The sequence below is a fragment of the Patella vulgata genome, chromosome 4, assembly GCF_932274485.2.
Source record: "Patella vulgata chromosome 4, xgPatVulg1.2, whole genome shotgun sequence".
NCBI lineage: Eukaryota > Metazoa > Mollusca > Gastropoda > Patellidae > Patella > Patella vulgata.
In genome coordinates, this window is record NC_065882.2 from 33,538,380 (window position 1) to 33,558,269 (window position 19,890).

The window sequence follows — 19,890 nt, forward strand, 5'->3', positions numbered from 1 at the left end:
AATTCTGTTTATAATCCATGGAAACGTGTGAGAATTATATGGGTTGTCAGTAGTTGGTTAAACACATTAGTAAATGAAATGAAATGAAACAGGGTTTAACGTCCTTCTTCGACTGGGCTAATGAAGATGGACACGTTAGTACTCGAATCCTATGCCCGACTTCCTGTATAAATGGTCAATAATATTCATAACGTGAGTATTTAAATTAATTAGTAAGTATTCCTTACTTGTGCCGGTATGTAAAAATAGCATGAGTAATTAACAAACATGAGTAAAACTGAACAGATCACTAGCCAGACTTGTGCGGAAAAAATTGGCAAAAGTGTTGCTAATTAAGAAAACGTCACTATTATTAAGACTACATTAGATCAAACCACCACTGCTGCTAGTGGACGTATCTTTGAAACACTATATTTTTAGGGTGTGCTAGAGTTAATGTAGCACCATGGGTCTTCTGTCAGACGTGGAGAGCGGGTCAGTGATTTTGGTCGCCACATCCTACGTATGACCCGTGCATCTTTCCTTACTACATATCTTAGTAGCCTTGTGATCGTCTTTGCTTCCCATTCATGTTGTGTACATGTATTTACTTCTTACTGTTTTCTTAAGACGTTTGTCTTACCAGGAATAACAATGCAACAGTTTTATATATCATAGCTGCTTACATATGGTACAATGCTTAATAGAATAAAGTCATTCTCTCAAACCTCATCCAGCCAGATTCGCTGGACGAGTCTGCTACATCATATGGTCTAGAAACTCAAATGGTAATTTCTCCGGAATCCAATGAAATCTGGCTTAAAAGTTTGCCATGATTTCTTTTATAGGATCTATGGACATCACGCACAGACAAAGCTATTCCTGACCCTGAACCTGTGTAATTACTGATATGATTGGTTACTTTAGCCAAATGATGCAATTAGTAAATTTCCAATCACATGTAATCTGGTGGTATTTTGTTGACACATATAACCAGCTATGTTTGGGTTTTATAACTCTTTTGATGTGTCAACCGGTCACTTATATTTTTAGTGCACATTTAGTACAATTGACCAAAGACATTAATTAATACAATATAATGCCATCATTTTTCTCTATTCCTTGTCTATAAATTTGAAAACAATGTCGCAACTACAATATTTCTACATTAATTGCAATAATTTTATATCACAAAGATTCCTTGTGGTACAGCATTGGTTAGATAACCTTATGTGTACAATTCAATGATATTTTTCAGATCAGAAAACACCCATAGAAACCCTGTTCAGATAATAGGAATGAGCGCAACATTACCAAATATTCATCTACTTGCAAAATGGTTATTTGCTGATCTGTATGTGACAGATTATAGGCCAGTACCATTGACAGAATGTATAAAGATAGGCACAAGTGTATATGATTCCCAGTTTAAAAAAAGATGTGATATCTACAATGATTATATTGTACCAGGAGATGATGAACATATTATTCCTCTTTGTTTAGAAACTGTTTCAAGTAATCATTCAGTACTTATCTTCTGTCCAACCAGAAACTGGTGTGAAAAACTGTGTGAATCCATTGCTCGTGAGTTTTACCGCATAAGTCGTGACAGCAAATACCAGGGTGAAACAGGTTTTATTTTTTTACTCACCTTGATAATATTCAGCTTATTCTAATGTTGTCATTATATTATTCAGAATATGACATGCTAAATACACTGAGAAGTAGCAAGGGTTTGATCTGTATATTTGCCATATATAAATCCATCTTTAATAGAAGGCTTGATCTCGCTTTAACTACGTACATCTTATCAAGGCCTTCACGTAATACCCTGCATATTTCGGCACTAATTTCGATTGGGTAGAAGCCCAGCTTGTGAGCCTATCGGATTCCTCGATTGTCGCGAATATCAAGTCTCGCGCTTTCAAGCTAAAATGTCTACCTGTGATAATCGAGTTGCAAAGTTCAAGGTTCATTCAATGTCAAGGTTTCCGTGGAGGTCGTGATGTCACAACCGCTGGTTGGACGCTACTGCTCACCTGTCTGTAGATAACATATGTTCTTATCTCAGTTAAATTTACAATAACCGCAACAAATCTCACATAAATGGGTTACATCTGTCACTAAGGTGTGTTAATTTAATAATAATAACTAGACCGGCAAGCAGCACTGAACCGGCTTTCAGGAATCAGACAGGAAGTGTGTCATACAATAGCCCATTCATCGAGCTACCAAACGGTACTTTAGGTGTTTTTATCCGGTCACACCCAACGGTGAAATCATGATTTTTGCAAGAGCACCTATTTTTACTTTTTTTTTTTAATATCGAATATTTTTTCGACAACTTCTGGTTTACGGATCATTTATCGGGATAGATTTAACACGTTGTATGAGAATTTAACTTCCTGTACCAGAAGTTTCAGAAAGATCCATTGGACATTTTTTAAAAGAAATGAAAATCAGAAGATATTTAACGATATTTAGCAAAAAGAACTGCGATGCAGTAATGACGGGTTTCACCTGTGCAACGTTACCCTAAACATATGTCACTTCCGGTACCAATGAAACCATTAAACAGGTTTCCACATAAGCATTGCACACATCAAATACAATGGACACCGAATCAACCAAATCCAGCAATATCAATTCATTTTATACATTTGTTACATGTAAGTATACAGTATTTCCGGTGATAATGAAAATGTTCAATTAGTTTTATGAAATCAGAAATGGCATAAGGCATCACATGGTGAAAAATTTTAATGTAAATCAAATAATAATTGCCACTTTTATAGACCAAAAACCTTGAAAAGTGACTTGTAGAAAACCGTCTATTTCTCTGCAACCGTACAAGTTAGAAACCATTTTCTGGTATCTGTATGATCGTATGGGTTCAATCTATTTGTTGATTGGAATCAAATATCATAATTTTAAAAACATTAAAATCAGACTCATTTGAATAAAATATCTGTTTTGAAGGCTAAAAATACAGTTTTTGCCGAAATGACGTTACTTCTGGTGATAATGAAAATCTTAAATTACTTGTATGAAATTGCAAATGGCATTAGGTATCACACAGTGAAAACTTTATGAAAATCGAATAATAATTGACACTTTTATGGACCAAAAACCTTGAAAAGTGACCTGTTGAAAATCGCCTATTTCTCCGCAACTGAACAAGTTAGAGACAATTTTGTGAAATCTATATTACCTTATGAATTTTATTAATATGTGAATATAAACTAAAAGTTAAAATTATTAATACATATTAAATAATTCTTGGTTGAAAAAAATATTGATTTTAAAAGTTAAAAATGCAGTTTTTGACAAAATGGCGTCACTTCCGGTGTCAATTTTCAATTGTAATCAATTTGATAGGACGCATACTTGCTTTTTATACGCCCACATTGAAATGTGGTTGTATATTGTCGTCGCCCCCGTCCGGCCGGCGGTCCAGCATCCACAATTATTTGTGGACGCTCTAGAGGCTAAAGTGAATATATGATTGACTTTAAATTTATACACAGTGTTTAAGGTCTTGAGACGAAGAAGCATATTGATTTTCAGCGATTTCCGATAATTACTGCCAGAGTTATGGCCCTTGATCACTTTGAAAAATCTTGTGGACGCTCTAGAGGCCAAAGTTAATATCCAATTGACCTTAAATTTATACACAGTGTTTGAGGTCATGAGACGAAGAAGCCTATTGATTTTCAACGATTTCCGATAATTACTGCCAGAGTTATGGCCCTTGATCACTTCAAAAAATCTTGTGGACGCTCTAGAAGCGAAAGTTAATATTCGATTGACTTTAAATTTATACACAGTGTTTAAGGTCATTAGACGAAGAAGCCTATTGATTTTCAGCGATTTCCAATATTTGCTGCCAGAGTTATGGCCCTTGATCACTTTGAAAAATCTTGTGGATGCTCTAGAGGCCAAAGTTAATATCCGATTGACTTTCAATTTATACACAGTGTTTAAGGTCATGAGACGAAGAAGCCTATTGATTTTCAACGATTTCCGATAATTACTGCCAAAGTTATGGCCCTTGATCACTTTGCAAAATCTTGTGATGCTATAAAGGCTAAAGTTATAATCCGATTGACTTCAGATTGATACACAGAGTTTAAGATCTTGAGACGAACAAGTATATTGATTTTCAATGAATTTTTATGACTTAAACAGTTAAATCCATGATATTAAAAGCTTTGCATACAAAACGTTAGCATGGGGCAGAACTTTATAAAAACCAGACAAATTCTAATAGTTTTCTGATAATTACTTCGTGAGTTGTTGCTCTTAATCAGATTTTAGTGTATTATAAATGTTTCATTACCGAAAAAAGTAAAAATATGCGACAACCCTTGTTGACTGCCCGGACGATTTAGTTGCTGTGGGCGTATGTTTCGTTGACTGGCAACCTATCTTTGAATCAAATGGTGTCACTTTTGTGAAAATCCAATAATAATTGACTATTTTACAGGCAAAATAACGAAAACAGTGACTTATGCAAATTTGCCCATTTCTAGGTAACTGCTTATATTACAAACTAATTTTAACATACATTTTCTTCGTATGGTTTATAGCTACAAGTTTATAAAAGTTACGTAGAAATATTTTAAAATCTGAAAAGCCTGAATGGGTTGTAAATAGGTCAGTTTTACACCTTTTTTCACGTCTTAATCGAATTTGCTCGAAAATGAAATCGAAATTAAAAAAAACGATCCCAAGATTTTGTGCGCCTTTAAAGGGCACACTCTTTTAGTTATATCAATTTTTAAAATCTCAATCGTACACCAAACCAGGCAAAAAAAAAAATTCAATACCTCGTCATCAATTCTACACCAAAATGACAATTCAGATAGGCAAGCAAAATGCCTGAAAAGGAGGGAGACAAAATATATCTCAAAATAACCGGCACTACCGAGATATTCAGAGAGAGAGATGGGATTTAACGTCCACTCGACACAAACTAGGTCATTTCGGGACTAACATATGGTTTAATTTTATTTTAATAATTCACTTGCGCGTAGGGGTCTTTAGTAGTGGGAGGAAACCCGAGGACCTGGAGAAAACCCATGAGGTTGGACCGAGATATGAAAGAATCGAAGGAAGCATTCGAATACGAAATTCCATTCACTGAGCTATCGAACGATACTTTAGCTCTTTTGATCTGGTAATATCCAACGGAGAAATCGCGCTTTTGACAAAAATCCTTTTTTTTCTCTCTTTTTTCAAAATATCCGATGTTTTATCGACTATTTCCGGTTTAAGCATCATTTTCGGGATAGTTTTAACACATGGCGATGGCACCTAACTTCCTGTTCAAGAAGTTTCAGAAACATCAATTACCAGATATTTAACGATTTTTAGCCAATAATTGGTAGCCTGATTCCACCGTTCTTAGAGATAGTTACCTCCCTTATACTCTTATAGTAGAGTTACAAATATATATAACGATTTTTCGACTTTTTTTTCAAAGATTGGGGCCCTTTTTGGAACATTTATACTATATTGAGGCTTTTAAATTTGGATTCACACCCTAGACCACCATTAGGACTCTTTAAGAAACACCAATAACTTCCAGCAATCTGTATTAGGGTTCACCACCAAAATTCAATACCTAGTCAACAATTCTACACCAAAATGACAATTCAGATAGGCAAGCAAAATGGCTGAAAAGGAGGGAGACAAAATATATCTCAAAATAACCGGCACTACCGAGATATGGAGATAGAAATGGGGTTAACGTCCACTCGACACAAACTAGGTAAAGGAAAAAAGAGAAGTTTTCGGGATGAAAGCATTTGAATAGCCCCCAAAAATGAAAATACTAGATTTTCAGCGTCTCATTATATATATATATTGCCTAACCAGCGAATTTTTACCATTTAGATTTCATACGATCGTCCATTGTTCGGGCTATCCAATGACACTTTAGTTGTTTTGAAATCTTACGTAGTAATCACTTTTTCGCAAGATCACATTTTCAGATGTTTTTTTTCTCAAAATATCGGATATTTTTTCGACTACTTCCGGTTTTTGGATCATTGTGGGGATAATTTTAACAAGTTGTTTGGTTACCTAACCTTCTGTACAAGAAGTTTCAGAAAAATCCATTCAGCTGTTTTCCAAAGAAAGAAAAATGGTAGAGTATTTTCAGTAATTTAAGGATTTTTCAACTTTTTTCCAATATTGAGGTTCTTTTTGGACCTTTTATATTATTTCAATGCTTTTATTTTTAAACTCACGCCATAGTCCACCGATAGGACTCTGAGTAAAAAATGTTTAAGAAAATTTGTAGTTTTCGTTTTCGAGAAAATGGCGTCTCAAAATGCTCCAAAACGGAAAATACTAGATTTTCGGCGTACCATAATTTATTTTCTAGCCATCTAAATCGTATCATTCAGATGGCATATGATAGTTCATTAACGGGGCTATCCAGCGATACTTTAGTTCTTTTGGTCCGGTAACATCTGATGGAGAAATCAAGTTTTTCAAAAGAGCGCTATTTTTTTAACCTTTTTTCTTCATTTTTTGAATACTTCTGGTATGGAGATTATTGATTATTGTCGGGATAGTTTTAATAACCGGATTGACTTATCAAATAGCAACAGGGCTATGTAATGATATATTACATTGTCTGATCAGATAAAATGCCCCTGGGAAATCCTATGTTCAATAGTGCCAAAAATGCAAAAATGTCAATATATCGAAAATTAAATTTAAATATTTCAATACATATTATACATCGTTAGAATCGTAATTAGGTCAGCTATCTGAATGTGTAACTATTTTGTAAAAATTTATTTAAATAATGAAGTAATAGAGCATTTTCCAAAAGTTCACGTTTTTTCAACGTTTTTCGATTTTCAGTCCCTTTTTTAGCCTATTCCAGACATTTCAATGTCTTATTGGATGGATTAATGCACAATACTACCAGAGGGACTCTCGATAGGGCAAGTTTAAGAAAAATCCTTGGAGCAGTTTTTGAGATACAGGCGTCCAAAAACGCCCCAAATCAGAAAATACTTGATTTTCAGCTGGTCATATTTTGCTGCTTGGTCATACCATCCGTATAAATTGGGCATAATAGGACAGTCCATTCCCCGGGCCACTCAACGAAAGCTTAATTTGTTTAATCCATTGATATTGGACACAGAAATCGAGTTTTTCCCCAAAACACCCATTTTTTGATTTTTTTTCGAAACATCGGACATTATTTCGACTACTTCCGGTTTCCGAACCGTTGTTGAAATTGCTTTATCAAGCGGTCTGACAATAGAGCTTTATGTTCCAGGACTTTCAGAAATATCGATTTATCCTTTCCCAAAAAGGGCAGAAAATTCGAAAAAAAATCGAAAAATAAAGGGCGATAACTCGGAATGAAACTTATATTTCTGGAATCGGATTGTCTTCAAGTATCCAAAAATGTACGTCAAATTTGAAAATTTTGAAAAATAACAAAAATTGTCTCGTAAACAACGTATTTTCAAAATTCGAATGACAAAAGTCATAGATGAATGTTCGAAATTGAAAAATGTGAGATAGCCATTATCTCGGAAAAGATTCAGGGTTTCCGAAAATGTCATTTGTTTGAAAATAGGTAAAGAATTGACGAAACCACGGCCTCTTTTTGATTTATTGCTACCTTTTAAAAGTCTGAAAGCCTAATAATAATCTTAACAATAGTGTTTCACACAAGCTACGCAGTGTGAAACACTAATAATAATCTTAACAAAAACAATAGTGTTTCACACAAGCTATGCAGTGTGAAACCCTAATTAGTTCCATGAAATCATAAATGGCATAAGGCATCACATGGTGAAAACGTATGAAAATCGAATAATAATGGCCACTTCTATAGACCAAAAACCTTGAAAAGTGACTTGTAGAAATCATCTATTTCTCTGAAATCGTACAAGTTAGAAACCATTTTGTGGTATTTGTATGATCGTATTAGGGTTCATTCTATTTGTTGATTGGAATCAAATATCATCATTTTATAAAACGTTACAAACCAGACCCATTTGAAAAAAATATCTGTTTTGAAGGCTAAAAATACAGTTTTTGCCCCAATGACGTCATTTCCATTGAGAGTGAAAATGTTCTAATGGTTTGGCCTAATCAAAATTGCCATTAGGCATCAAATGGTAAAACAAATTTGAAAATCGAATGATAATTGACTCTTTTACAGGCTAAATAACGACAAAAGTGACGCATGCAAAATTGCCTATTTCTCGGCAACTGTGCAATATCACAAATTAAATTTCACATACATTCTCTTCGTATGGATGATTGCTACAAGTTTATGAAAGTTACGAAGAAATATTTGAAAATATGAAGATGCAGGATGGGTTGTAAATAGCTTGATTTTACACCTTTTTATATGCCCACATTTTCATTTGGACGTATATATCATCCGGGGTTTTGGACCTGCTTACGGTCCAACCTTCGACGATGGGTTATATGTTCAATCTAGTTGGGGGTGTGAGATTGATTATACAATAATTCAATAACTCATTTCTTCTTGGTATAATCTTATATTCTGTAACGGGGGGGGTTGGATGGCCGAATGGTTAGCACGTGCGTGCTGTATCATAAGGCCTGTCATTGAGTCAACTGGCGTGGTTTCGAATCACCGGTTGTACGTGACAAGGAGTAGGGTTGCCTGTCCAACCTCGTGGTTTTTCTCTGGGTCCTCTGGTTTCCTCCCACTGCTAAAGACCCGTACACGCAAGCGAATTATTGAAATAACATTAAACCATATGTTAGTCCCGAAATGACCTAGTTTGTATCGAGTGGACGTTAAACCCCATTTCTCTCTCTCTTTATATTCTGTAACAATACTTAACAATAATAATATATAACAATACTGACCCACAGGCTAGGTAACTTAATAAGGAACAGCATCTAAGAAATAACTTATCAGAGGCCTGCCCTTCAGTATGTCCCTTGCCTGCCTGTGGTTAAGTACCTATGATCTACAATCTTTCCTCTAATATACTAGAGGTTACTTGGTAACAATAAACAATGAATAGTAATTATATATATTTACACTTAATAATATTTCATAGTTGTTAAGGGGTAGTATTTAAGTGACATCCATTCATTCATTTACTAAGTTGACTATTTGTGCCTTGATTATCCCATTTAACCCTGAGCCAATTAAGAGAGTAGCTACCCTACCCCTAAGCTAATTAAATCAGTAGGGCCCATCTCCCTAAGCCAATTAGTGGATTATTGTTAATCCTAATAGTAATACCCTCTACAAAATTGCAAATAACTAAAAAAAATATTTTCTATACATAGAAATACTCTGTTACAAAAATGTACAGATTGTCGTGTTCTTTCCAATGATATAAAATTCAATTTTACAAAGTAGAAATTATATTACTATAAATAAGATTGAAAAGTCAGTTCAAGGTATATATAAATATAACTTTTAAAAAGAAATATCACCCCAAGTGACGGTGACTTGATCGCTATCGGCATTTTAACATTTCTGCCTTTCATTGTATATATGGTTGTCTTCTTTGCTTTATTGCGTCGAAAATAAAAATATATAGTTGAAATCTTCGACAATGTAATATTCCTCTATGTAGGTTGTATTAAATCCCAAAAGTTTTGATTCAATTTAGTTTTCCAAAGTCTAGAATTATTAGCCGTAAGTTTTTTGTTATCGTCTGTTTGAAAGCATACCGGATCCAAGATGGCGGCGACAAACTTGATCTCGGCTCGAGTAACCGTATTCTTCGCATCATAACGTCAAAAAAAATAACAAATAGTTGATTTCTTCCACATTATCATATTCTACGATATGCCTGGCAGTAAATCATAAAAAATCTGATTCCATTTCACTCTTCATATCATAAAATTATTAGTCGTAAGTGACAACGTGAAAATATTGGAATACTGCCAAAGTCATTGACACAGTGTGAATTTTCACCTCTGACCTATTACGTAAATACTGGAAGATCCTTTGTTGCAACGTATGTTTTTATTCGATAATTGGCGAATATAACATTCCTTGCCATTGGGTGCTTTATTTTTATTACTCAATCACCATTAATTTATGAAATAAACACAATAGAAATCTGTTGATTGATATGGCGCTTTTGTTCGCTAATGCCGTTGCAAAGAATGATGGGTCCGCGAGTTGATTCGCTACCGTGAGTCACTTGGTGCGAGTTGTTTCGCTATTGTCAAAAATGGGTTAAGTAATGTTTATTGATGGATTATCTCATTACTACTAATTGTCTATTATCTCTGTCATAGCTGACTATTATTAACTCACTTTAGATAATCCATCTTGGGTGTCCATTTTATATGGTGTAAGTCTATTACCTTGTACTGAGTGAATGGCTGTGTTAAATACTACCTGGTCATATATATTGTCGTCGCCCCTGTCCGTCCGTCCACAATTTGTTTGTGGACACTCTACTGGTCACAATTCTTATCCGATTTTGACAAAACTTGAAATATAGGTTTATCTCCAAACGATCTGGGCTGCTTTCGATATTGGCATATATATCGGATTGGAACTTCATGGATTATGGCCCCTGTTAGTACAAAAAATCACGTTTTTAGCTTGTGGACCCTATAGAGGTTACAATTTTTATCCGATTTTGTTGAAACTTGAAATGTAAGTTTATAACCCAAAGATCTTGGTTCCTTTCGATATTCGCGCATATCTGACCGTAACTTCCTGAATTATGGCCCCTGATTGTACGAAAAATCACGTTTTTAGCTTGTGGACCCTATAGAGGTCATAATTTTTATCCGATTTAAAAAAACCGTATTATTATATCACCGTTACACCATAAGGACGACTGAGTTCGAATTTCGTGAAAATCGGACTAAAATTGACAGACAAAATGGCCTTGTTCGTTCTCAAATAGCGTAAAAATGTGGTATATTAAGGTTGTGGACCCTATAGAGGTCACAATTTTTATCCGATTTTGTTGAAACTTGAAATGTAAGTTTATAACCCAAAGATCTCGGTTCGTTTCGATATTCGCACATATCGGACCGTAACTTCCTGAATTATGGCCCCTGATTGTACAAAAATCGCGTTTTTATCTTGTGGCCCTATAGAGGTCAAAATTTTTATCCGATTTAAAAAAACGTATTATTATATCACCATTACACCATAAGGATGGCTGAGTTCAAATTTCGTGAAAATCGTCCCAAAATTGACAGACAAAATGGCTGCCGTTCGTTCTCAGGGGCGACGGCATAATACGTCCACATGAAAATGTGGGCGTATAAAAACGACACCTTTGGTGATTTCGGACATTTTGTATTGTAGCAGAATGTTCGAAATATATTTGGGGGGGTTGGGTGGCTGAATGGTTAGCATGTGCGCGCTGTACCATAAAGTCTGTCATTGAGTCAACTGGCGTGGTTTCGAATCCCCAGTTGTATGTGGCAAGGAGTAGGGTCGCCTGTCTAACCTCGTGGGTTTTTTCCGTCCGGGTCCTCCCATTTCCTCCCACTGCTAAAGACCCCTATGCACAAGCGAATTATTGAAATAAAATTAAACCATGTGTAAGTCCCAAAGTAGTTTCTGTGATATGCTCAAGTGGAAAATAAAACTGTGATGCAGTAATGACGGGTTTCACCGGTGCCACGTTACCCTTGAACTTATGTCACTTCCGGTGCCACATTACCCAGCAATATCAATTTCATTTATACATTTGTTTCCATGTGTTACATGTGTCAAAAAAGTGATCCTGACAAAATTTGTTACTAACTTATCTCAACAAGGGAAGATGCTAGAAGCAATTTTTGGACATCTATATGATCGTATTGATCCAATCTGTATGTCCACTGGAATCAAGTATCATAATGTTAAACTAATAATAATACAGTTTTTGCCAAAATTACATTACTTCCGAGGATAATGAAAATGTTAAATTAATTCTATGAAATTATAAATGGCATAAGGCATCACATGGTGAAAATTTTATGATAATCGAATAATAATTGACACTTTTATTTCGATTTAAAAAAACGTTTGAATATATCACCGTTACACCTTAATGACGGTCGTGGAGCCTTTACATCTGACAATTTTGATCCGATTTTGATGAAACTTGAAATACATGTTTATAACCAAAAGATCTTGGTTCCTTTTGATATTTGCGCATATCGGATCGTAGCTTCCTGAATTATGGCCCTTGACTGTATGAAAAATCGTGTTTTTAGCTTGTGGTCTCTCTAACGGTCACAATTTTTACCCAATTAAAAAAAAAACGTTTGAATATATCACTGTTACACCCTAATGATGGTTGAGTTCAAATTTTGGAAAAATTGGACCAAAACTGCCGGACAAAATGGCCCCCCCATCGTACGCTTATAGTGTCAAAATATGGTATATCAAGGTTGTTGACTCTCTAGAGGTCACAATTTTCACCCGATTTTGATGAAACTTGAAATGCAGGTTTATAACCCAAAGATCATGGTTCCTTTCGATATTCGCACATATCAGACCGTAATGTCCTGATGAAACTTGAAATGCATGTTTATAACCCAAAGATCTTGGTTGCTGTCAATATTTGCGCATATCGGATCATAACTTCCTGAATTATGGCCCCTGATTGTACAAAAAATCGCTTTTTATTTAGCTTGTTCTCTATCCATCTCTTGAAAAATGGTGGCGTAATCCTGCCTGGCAGCCGCTGGTTTATTTTAAAATAAATAAAATGCATAAAACTATTTATTTCAGGTTGTGGCGATCTGTCTCATTTTCATAATATACCATTAGATTACAATGCATTGTATGATGTTAAAGAACAGCTACAAAGATCACCCTCTGGTCTGGATAGTACATTGAGTAAAACTGTTCCCTTTGGTGTTGCTTATCATCATGCTGGTATGTTAGTTCAGTTTTATTTGGATTTAATTTTTATACGTCTACATTTTCATGTGAATGCCTCTGTTCGTCCATCCACATTATCTTTGTGGCCACTCTACATGTCACCATTTTTATCAGAGATTGACGAAACTTAAAGACCACGTAAGATCAAAAATTTAAATTTCATGTACGTATAGCCCATACAAATGGTGCCAGTCATTTGTCGATATATTCATTATTAGTTATATATAATAATAATAACCATTTCTATACAAAAAGAACAACTTTTATCGTAACTCCATTTGAAATTTACAGTGAATATGGAATTTTCCGATGACTATGCATAACATGTACAATAGATCGCCCTCATTTCTCAGTCAATCAACGCTGGGAATCTTATTACCATTTACGGTTCCATGTACTACGGGTGTAGTAAATGAGGTTAAACTTCGGTGCGAAAATTGCACAGGATCATACGTGGAGTTCCTGGTGCCGTTTGGTGAGTGATTAAACTGTCAATGCAATTGTAAAATACTTTTATTAAAAAGAAGATAAACGATTGATGTTTAAACGCCAATCAACAAATAATACGAGGCTACTTGATTACAAAAACACAGGTGAGCAATAATTATTGGGTAAATAATAATTAATGACAAATATTAACGACACTACACTTTATGTGCAGTAAAAAACACATAGCTGGGCCCGTATATTATTTACATATTAAAAGTGTTCGTCCAATAAGTTCCATATTGTAAAAAATTAATTAAGAGTTCAAGACTTCAAAGTTTAAAAGTTGTAGGCAATCTAAATTGAATCTTAAATTAAAATGAATTACAAAACGAATTATTCCGTAGTCAATTGTTTTATTTAATTAGGGGGATTAAGGAATCCTTCAGGCGTTAAAGAATACACACGCCGGCTGTATATAGGTAATTAAGGAATAAACATTCCGAATATGCATTCGGTCACTGTGACGTCACTGGCGTCTGAGGGGATTCGATAATTGGCAAAGTCGTTTTTACGGGAGGTCTATTTTTACGACTTTGAGTGAAGATAGCTGAATTAATTTCAACCAGATTGGCGTGAACTTGCCGGAAAGTGGATATAGTAACCACTGGCTACACACATTAAAAAGATTTTTCGTCCATCTTATGTGCACTTTAGTAGATTATAGCCCCTGGTTGTGCGAAAAATCATGTTTTTGGCTTGTGGAACCCCTAGAGGTCTCAATTTGAACAAACGTTCAAATATATAACTGCCACACCCTAATGCCGCTTGAGTTCGATTTTCGTGAAAATCGAACCAAAACTGACTTATAATATGGCCGATCTTCATATGCAAATTATGTAAAGGTATGTAATACCAATTAAGGTTGTGGACCCTCTGGATGTCACAATTTTTATCTCCGTTCCTTTCGGTATTCTCCGCATATTGGACCGTAACTTCATGAAATATGGCCCCTGGTTGTACAAAATATCGAGTTTTAGCATGTGGGTCCTTCTGATATTGCCGCATGTCAGACTGTAACATCCCAGATTATTGCCTCTGATTGTTCAAAAAATTGCTTATATTTTTTTCGCTTGCTCTCTATTCATCTCTTGTAAAATGTGGGCGTATCTTGTATGGCATCCGCTTGTTAGCTTGTTGACCCTCTATTTTAATCCAATTTTAAAAACTGTTCAAATAAATCACCATTACACCCTAATGAAGGTTGAGTTTGAATTTTGTGACAATCGGACCTAAACTGACCAACAAAATGACCATTCCTCATAAGCAAATAGTGTAAAAGTATTTTATATCCCAAATATCTTGGTTCCTTTCGATATTCACCTCCTGCGAAAATACCAGGAAGCTTTAATGAACTGGAGAGGACATGACTTTGTTTCACCATTATGACGATTGAAGCCAGTGACGTCATATTGGTTAACCCAAAACATTAAAATGAATTGGTTGTGCCCAGTGAATAAAACTTTTTTATACACCCACATTTTCATGTGGACGTATATTGTCCTCGCCCCTGTCCGTCCGGACGTCCGCCGACAATTTGTTTGTGGACAGTCTACAGATCACAATTTTTATCCGATTTCAACGAAACTTGAAATATAGGTTTATCACCCTAAGATCTTGGTTCCTTTCGATATTGGCATGTATCGGACTGTAACTTCATGGATTATGGCCCCTGATTGTACGAAAAATCACGTTTTTAGCTTGTGGACACTCTAGAGGTCACAATTTTGATCGGATTTTGATGAAACTTGAAATGTATGTTTATATATAACCCAAAGATCTTGGTTCTTTACGATATTTGAACATATCGGATGGTAACTTCCTGAATTATGGCCCCTGATGGTACGAAAAATCGCGTTTTTAGCTTGTGGTCCCTCTAGAGGTCACAATTTTCATCCTATTTTGATGAGATTTAGAATGCATGGTTATATCCCAAAGATCTTAGTTCTTTCCGAAACTCGCGCATATAGGATCGTAACTTTCTCAATTATGGCCCCTGATCGTACGAAAAAATCACGATTTTGGCTTGTGTTCCCTCAAGAGGTCACAATTTTTATCCAATTCAAAAAACCTTTTTAGTACATCACCTTTACACCCTAATGATGAATCAGTTCGAATTTCGTGAAATTATAGCGTAAAAATATGGTATATCAAGGTTGTTGACCCTCTAGAGGTCACAATTTTGATCCGATTTTTATGAAACTTGATTGAAATGCATGTTTATAACCCTAAGATCTTGGTTCCTTTCGATATTCGCGCATATCGCCCAAAACTGACAGACAAAATGGCCGTCCCTCGTTCTCAAATAGCGTAAAAATATTGTATATCAATGTTGTAAACCCTCTAGAGGTCACAATTTTCTTCTGATTTTGATGAAACTTGAAATGTAAGTTTATAACCCAAAGATCTCAGTTCTTTTCAATATTTGCACATATCGGATCGTAACTTCCTGAATTATGGCCCTTGATTGTTCTAACAATCGCGTTTTGAGCTTGTGCAGTTGTGGTCCCTATAGAGGTCACAATTTTTAACCGATTTAAAAAAAAAAACGTGTGACTATATCACAGTTATACACTAATGATGGTTGAGTTTGAATTTCGTGAAAATCAGAAAAAAACTGACGGACATAATGGCCACCTTTTGTACGCAAATAGTGTAAAAATATGGTATATCAAGGTTGTGGGCTCTCAAGAAGCCAGTTTTTATCCGATTTGGATGAAACTTTGAATATGTTGATAATCGTACATATCCGAACGTAACTTCCTGGATTGTTACCCCTGATTGGTTGAAAAATCACATTTTTAGCTTGTGTATTCTCTAGAGGTCACAATTTTTTTTCCGATTTTAAAAACCGTTTAGATATATCACCATTCCATCATAATGAAGGTTGAATTGGAATTTTGGGAAACTGACCGACAAAATGGCCGTTCTTTGTACGCAAATTGTGTATAAGTATGTAATACAAAGGTTATAGACCCTCTAGAGGTCACAATTTTTATCCAATTTTGATAAAACTTCAAACATATCTTTATATTCCAAAAGTCTGAGTCCCTTTTGATATTTGTGCATTTCAGACTATAACTTTCTGGATTATGTCCCCTGATTGTTCAAAAAATCGTTTTTGTTTTTAGCTTGTTCTCTATCCATCTCTTGCAAAATGTAGGCGTATCCTGCCTGGCAGCCGCTAGTTTTTAAAAACGAGAATCAGATAATACTTTATTATCCCAGAGGAAATTTGTTTTACGTGAAAGGCAACACATGTACAGATATAAATAATAAACTAGAATTGCGATGCAGTAATGACGGGTTTCACAGGTGCCACGTAACCATTAAATTTATGTCACTTCCGGTGCCAAGTTACCTTTGAATTTATGTCACTTCCGGAACCAATGAAACCATTAAACAGATTTCCACATAAGCATTGCACACGTGTTATAAAATGGACACAGAATCAACCAAAGTCAGCAATATCAATTCCATTTATACATTTGTTACCATGTGTTAGATGCCAAAGAAAGGGGGAAAAAATGTGTTATTAACTTCGCTGACTATCTAATGTGATATTAAAATGCGAAAAAAATCTTAAAAAGTGATCCTGACAAAATTGGTTAGATGTGGACAAGGGAAGATGCTAGAAGCAATTTATAGACATCTATACAATCGTATTGATTCAATCTATATGTCACTCGGAATCAAATATCATAATTTTAAACGAATAATAAATATAACGCACTTAACAAAAATATTGTTTTGAAGGCTAAAAATACAATTTTGCCAAAATGACATTATTTTGGGTGATAATGAAAATGTAAAATTAATTCTACGAAATCAGAAATGGCATAAGGCTTCACATGGTAATTTTTTTTTTTATAAAAATCGAATAATAATTGACACTTTTATAGACCAAAAACCGTGAAAAGTGACTTGTTGTAAATCGTCTATTTCTCTTCAACTCTACAAGATAGAAACCATTTTGCGACATCTATATACCTTAATTTTAAAAAAATTACAAATGTGACTCAGATGAATAAAATATTTGTTTTGAAGGCTAAAAATAGAGTTTATGTCGAAATGACGCCATTTTCGGTGATATTGAAAATGTGACATTGTTTCTGCCCAGTCAAACATGTCATTAGGCATTCATCTTGATCTTGGGTATTTCTTGGCAACGGTAGGTGTTAAAAAAAATTTGTATATGCCCACATTTGAACACTCTACAGGTCATAATTCTTATCCGATTTTGACGAAACTTGAAATCTAGGTTTATCTCCAAAAGATCTCGGTTGCTTTCGATATTGGCATGTATCGGACCGAAACTTCATGGATTATGGCTCCTGATTGTACGAAAAATCATGTTTTTAGCTTGTGGACCCTATAGAGGTCACAATTTTTATCCAATTTTGATGAAACTTGAAATGATTTAAAAAACGTTTTAGTATATCACCGTTACACCCTAAGGATGGTTGAGTTCAAATTTTGTAAAAATCGGACCCAAACTGACAGACAAAATGGCCGCCCCTTGTACTCAAATAGCGTAAAAATATGGTATATCAATGTTGTGGACCCTCTAGAGGTCACAATTTTCTTCTGATTTTGTTGAAACTTGAAATGTAAGTTTATAACCCAAAGATCTCAGTTCTTTTCGATATTCGCGCATATTGGATCGTAACTTCCTGAATTATGGCTGCTGATTGTACGACAAATCACGTCTTTACCTTGTGGACCCTATAGAGGTCATAATTTTTATCCGATTTAAAAAAACGTTTCAGTATATAACCGTTACACCCTAAGGATGGTTGAGTTCAAATTTCGCTAAAATTGGACAGACAAAATGGTCGCCCCTCGTACTCAAATAGCGTAAAAATATGGTATATCAATGTTGTGGACTCTCTAGATTTCACAATTTTCTTCTGATTTTGATGAAACTTGAAATGTAAGTTTACAACCCAAAGATCTTGGTTCCTTTCAATATTCGCGCATATCGGACCGTAACTTCCTGAAGTATGGCCCCTGATTGTTACGAAAAGTCACGTTTTTAGCTTGTGGATCCTATAGCGGTTTTAATTTTTATGCGATTTAAAAAAACTTTTAAACATATCACCGTTAAACCTAAGGATGGTTCAGACCGGCCCAAAACCGACAGACGAAATGGCCGACCCTTGTACTCAAATAGCGTAAAAATATGGTATATCAATGTTGTGGATCCTCTAGAGGTCACAATTTTCTTCTGATTTTGATGAAACTTGGAATGTAAGTTTATAACCCAAAGATCTCGGTTCCTTTCAATATTCACGCATATAGGATCGTAATTGTATTTTTAGCTTGCAGATTCTCTAGAAGTCACAATTTTTTTTTCCAATTTTGAAAATCGTTTAAATATTTCACGATTCCACCATAATAAAGGTTGAATTCGAATTTCGGGGAAATCGAAATAAAACTGCCCAACAAAATGGCCGCTCTTTGTACGCAAATTGTGTAAAAGTATGCAATACGAAGGTTGTTGACCCTCTAGAGGTAACCATTTTTATCCGATTCTAATGAAACTTAAAACATATCTTTATATCCCAAAGATCTCAGCCCCTATAGATATTTGCGCATTTCAGACTTTAACTTTCTGGATTATTGCCCCTGATTGTACAAAAAATTGTTTTTGTTTTTAGCTTGTTCTCTATCCATCTCTTGCAAAATGTGGGTGTATCCTGCCTGGCAGCCGCTGGTTTGATATCAATTTGATCGTATTGATTTATACTATTTGCAGGGATAGAACTTTATTTGAAAACACACAAGCAAAATTTTGCTTGTTGATTTCAAATGTACAAGCAAAAATAGGATTTTGAAGAAATTCAAGGGGCAATTTTTTTCTTTGATGAAAATACTTTTGTTATCTTTGGATTACATGTACAAGTTATGTTATACATTGGAGTGTACACATATTCCTGACAATTTCATTAAAAAGCTAATGCCATGGCTAATAAAACACAACGATGAACACCCAAAACTGCCCTGAACACTAGAGCTGGGCGATATTCCTGGAAATATCACGATATAATCACTATATTGCGATATTTTATGAAATGTCAATACTTTCAGTTTATCATCTTTTAAATGTAAACATACATAAGAAGTTGGAAATACCCCTGGAGTATTCACTTAACACTTTCTAGTCAATATTATTATTTCTAATCAATATTATTTTTAGCACACAGTACCGAATTGATAAACAAAATTTACAAACTTGCAAAAGTTGTTGTTTAAATTCTATTTTTTTTAATTTTCAAAATATTATAATATTTTATTTAAATCAAAAATATTTACATATGAGGGAGGCACAAAAAATATATAAAAAAAGTTTGTGTTCTTTCAGCTGGGCATATTTTTATAGCTACCTTTGAAAACTCTTTTTTTCTCATTCAAACGTATACCTTTTTGAAGATGCTTTATATAATACAAGGATAGTAAATTAAACTATAAAACATAAGTACTATGTCAAAAAGAATCCGTGAATGATAATTAAATCTGTCTACCGGAACTCTCAAAAT

The 19,890-nt window shown here is 34.7% G+C and overlaps 1 protein-coding gene across 1 annotated transcript in view; it reads left to right on the forward strand.

Moving 5' to 3' along the window:
- The window catches only part of LOC126817153 (DNA polymerase theta), a 132,062-nt gene extending 130,407 nt beyond the window's left edge, over nucleotides 1-1,655 (forward strand). Inside the window, exon 7 of the mRNA XM_050543998.2 lies at nucleotides 1,238-1,655. Within this exon, the coding sequence (XP_050399955.1) occupies nucleotides 1,238-1,655 (418 nt within the window). The remainder of the gene's footprint in view (nucleotides 1-1,237) is intronic.
- The last annotated feature ends 18,235 nt before the right edge of the window (nucleotides 1,656-19,890 follow it).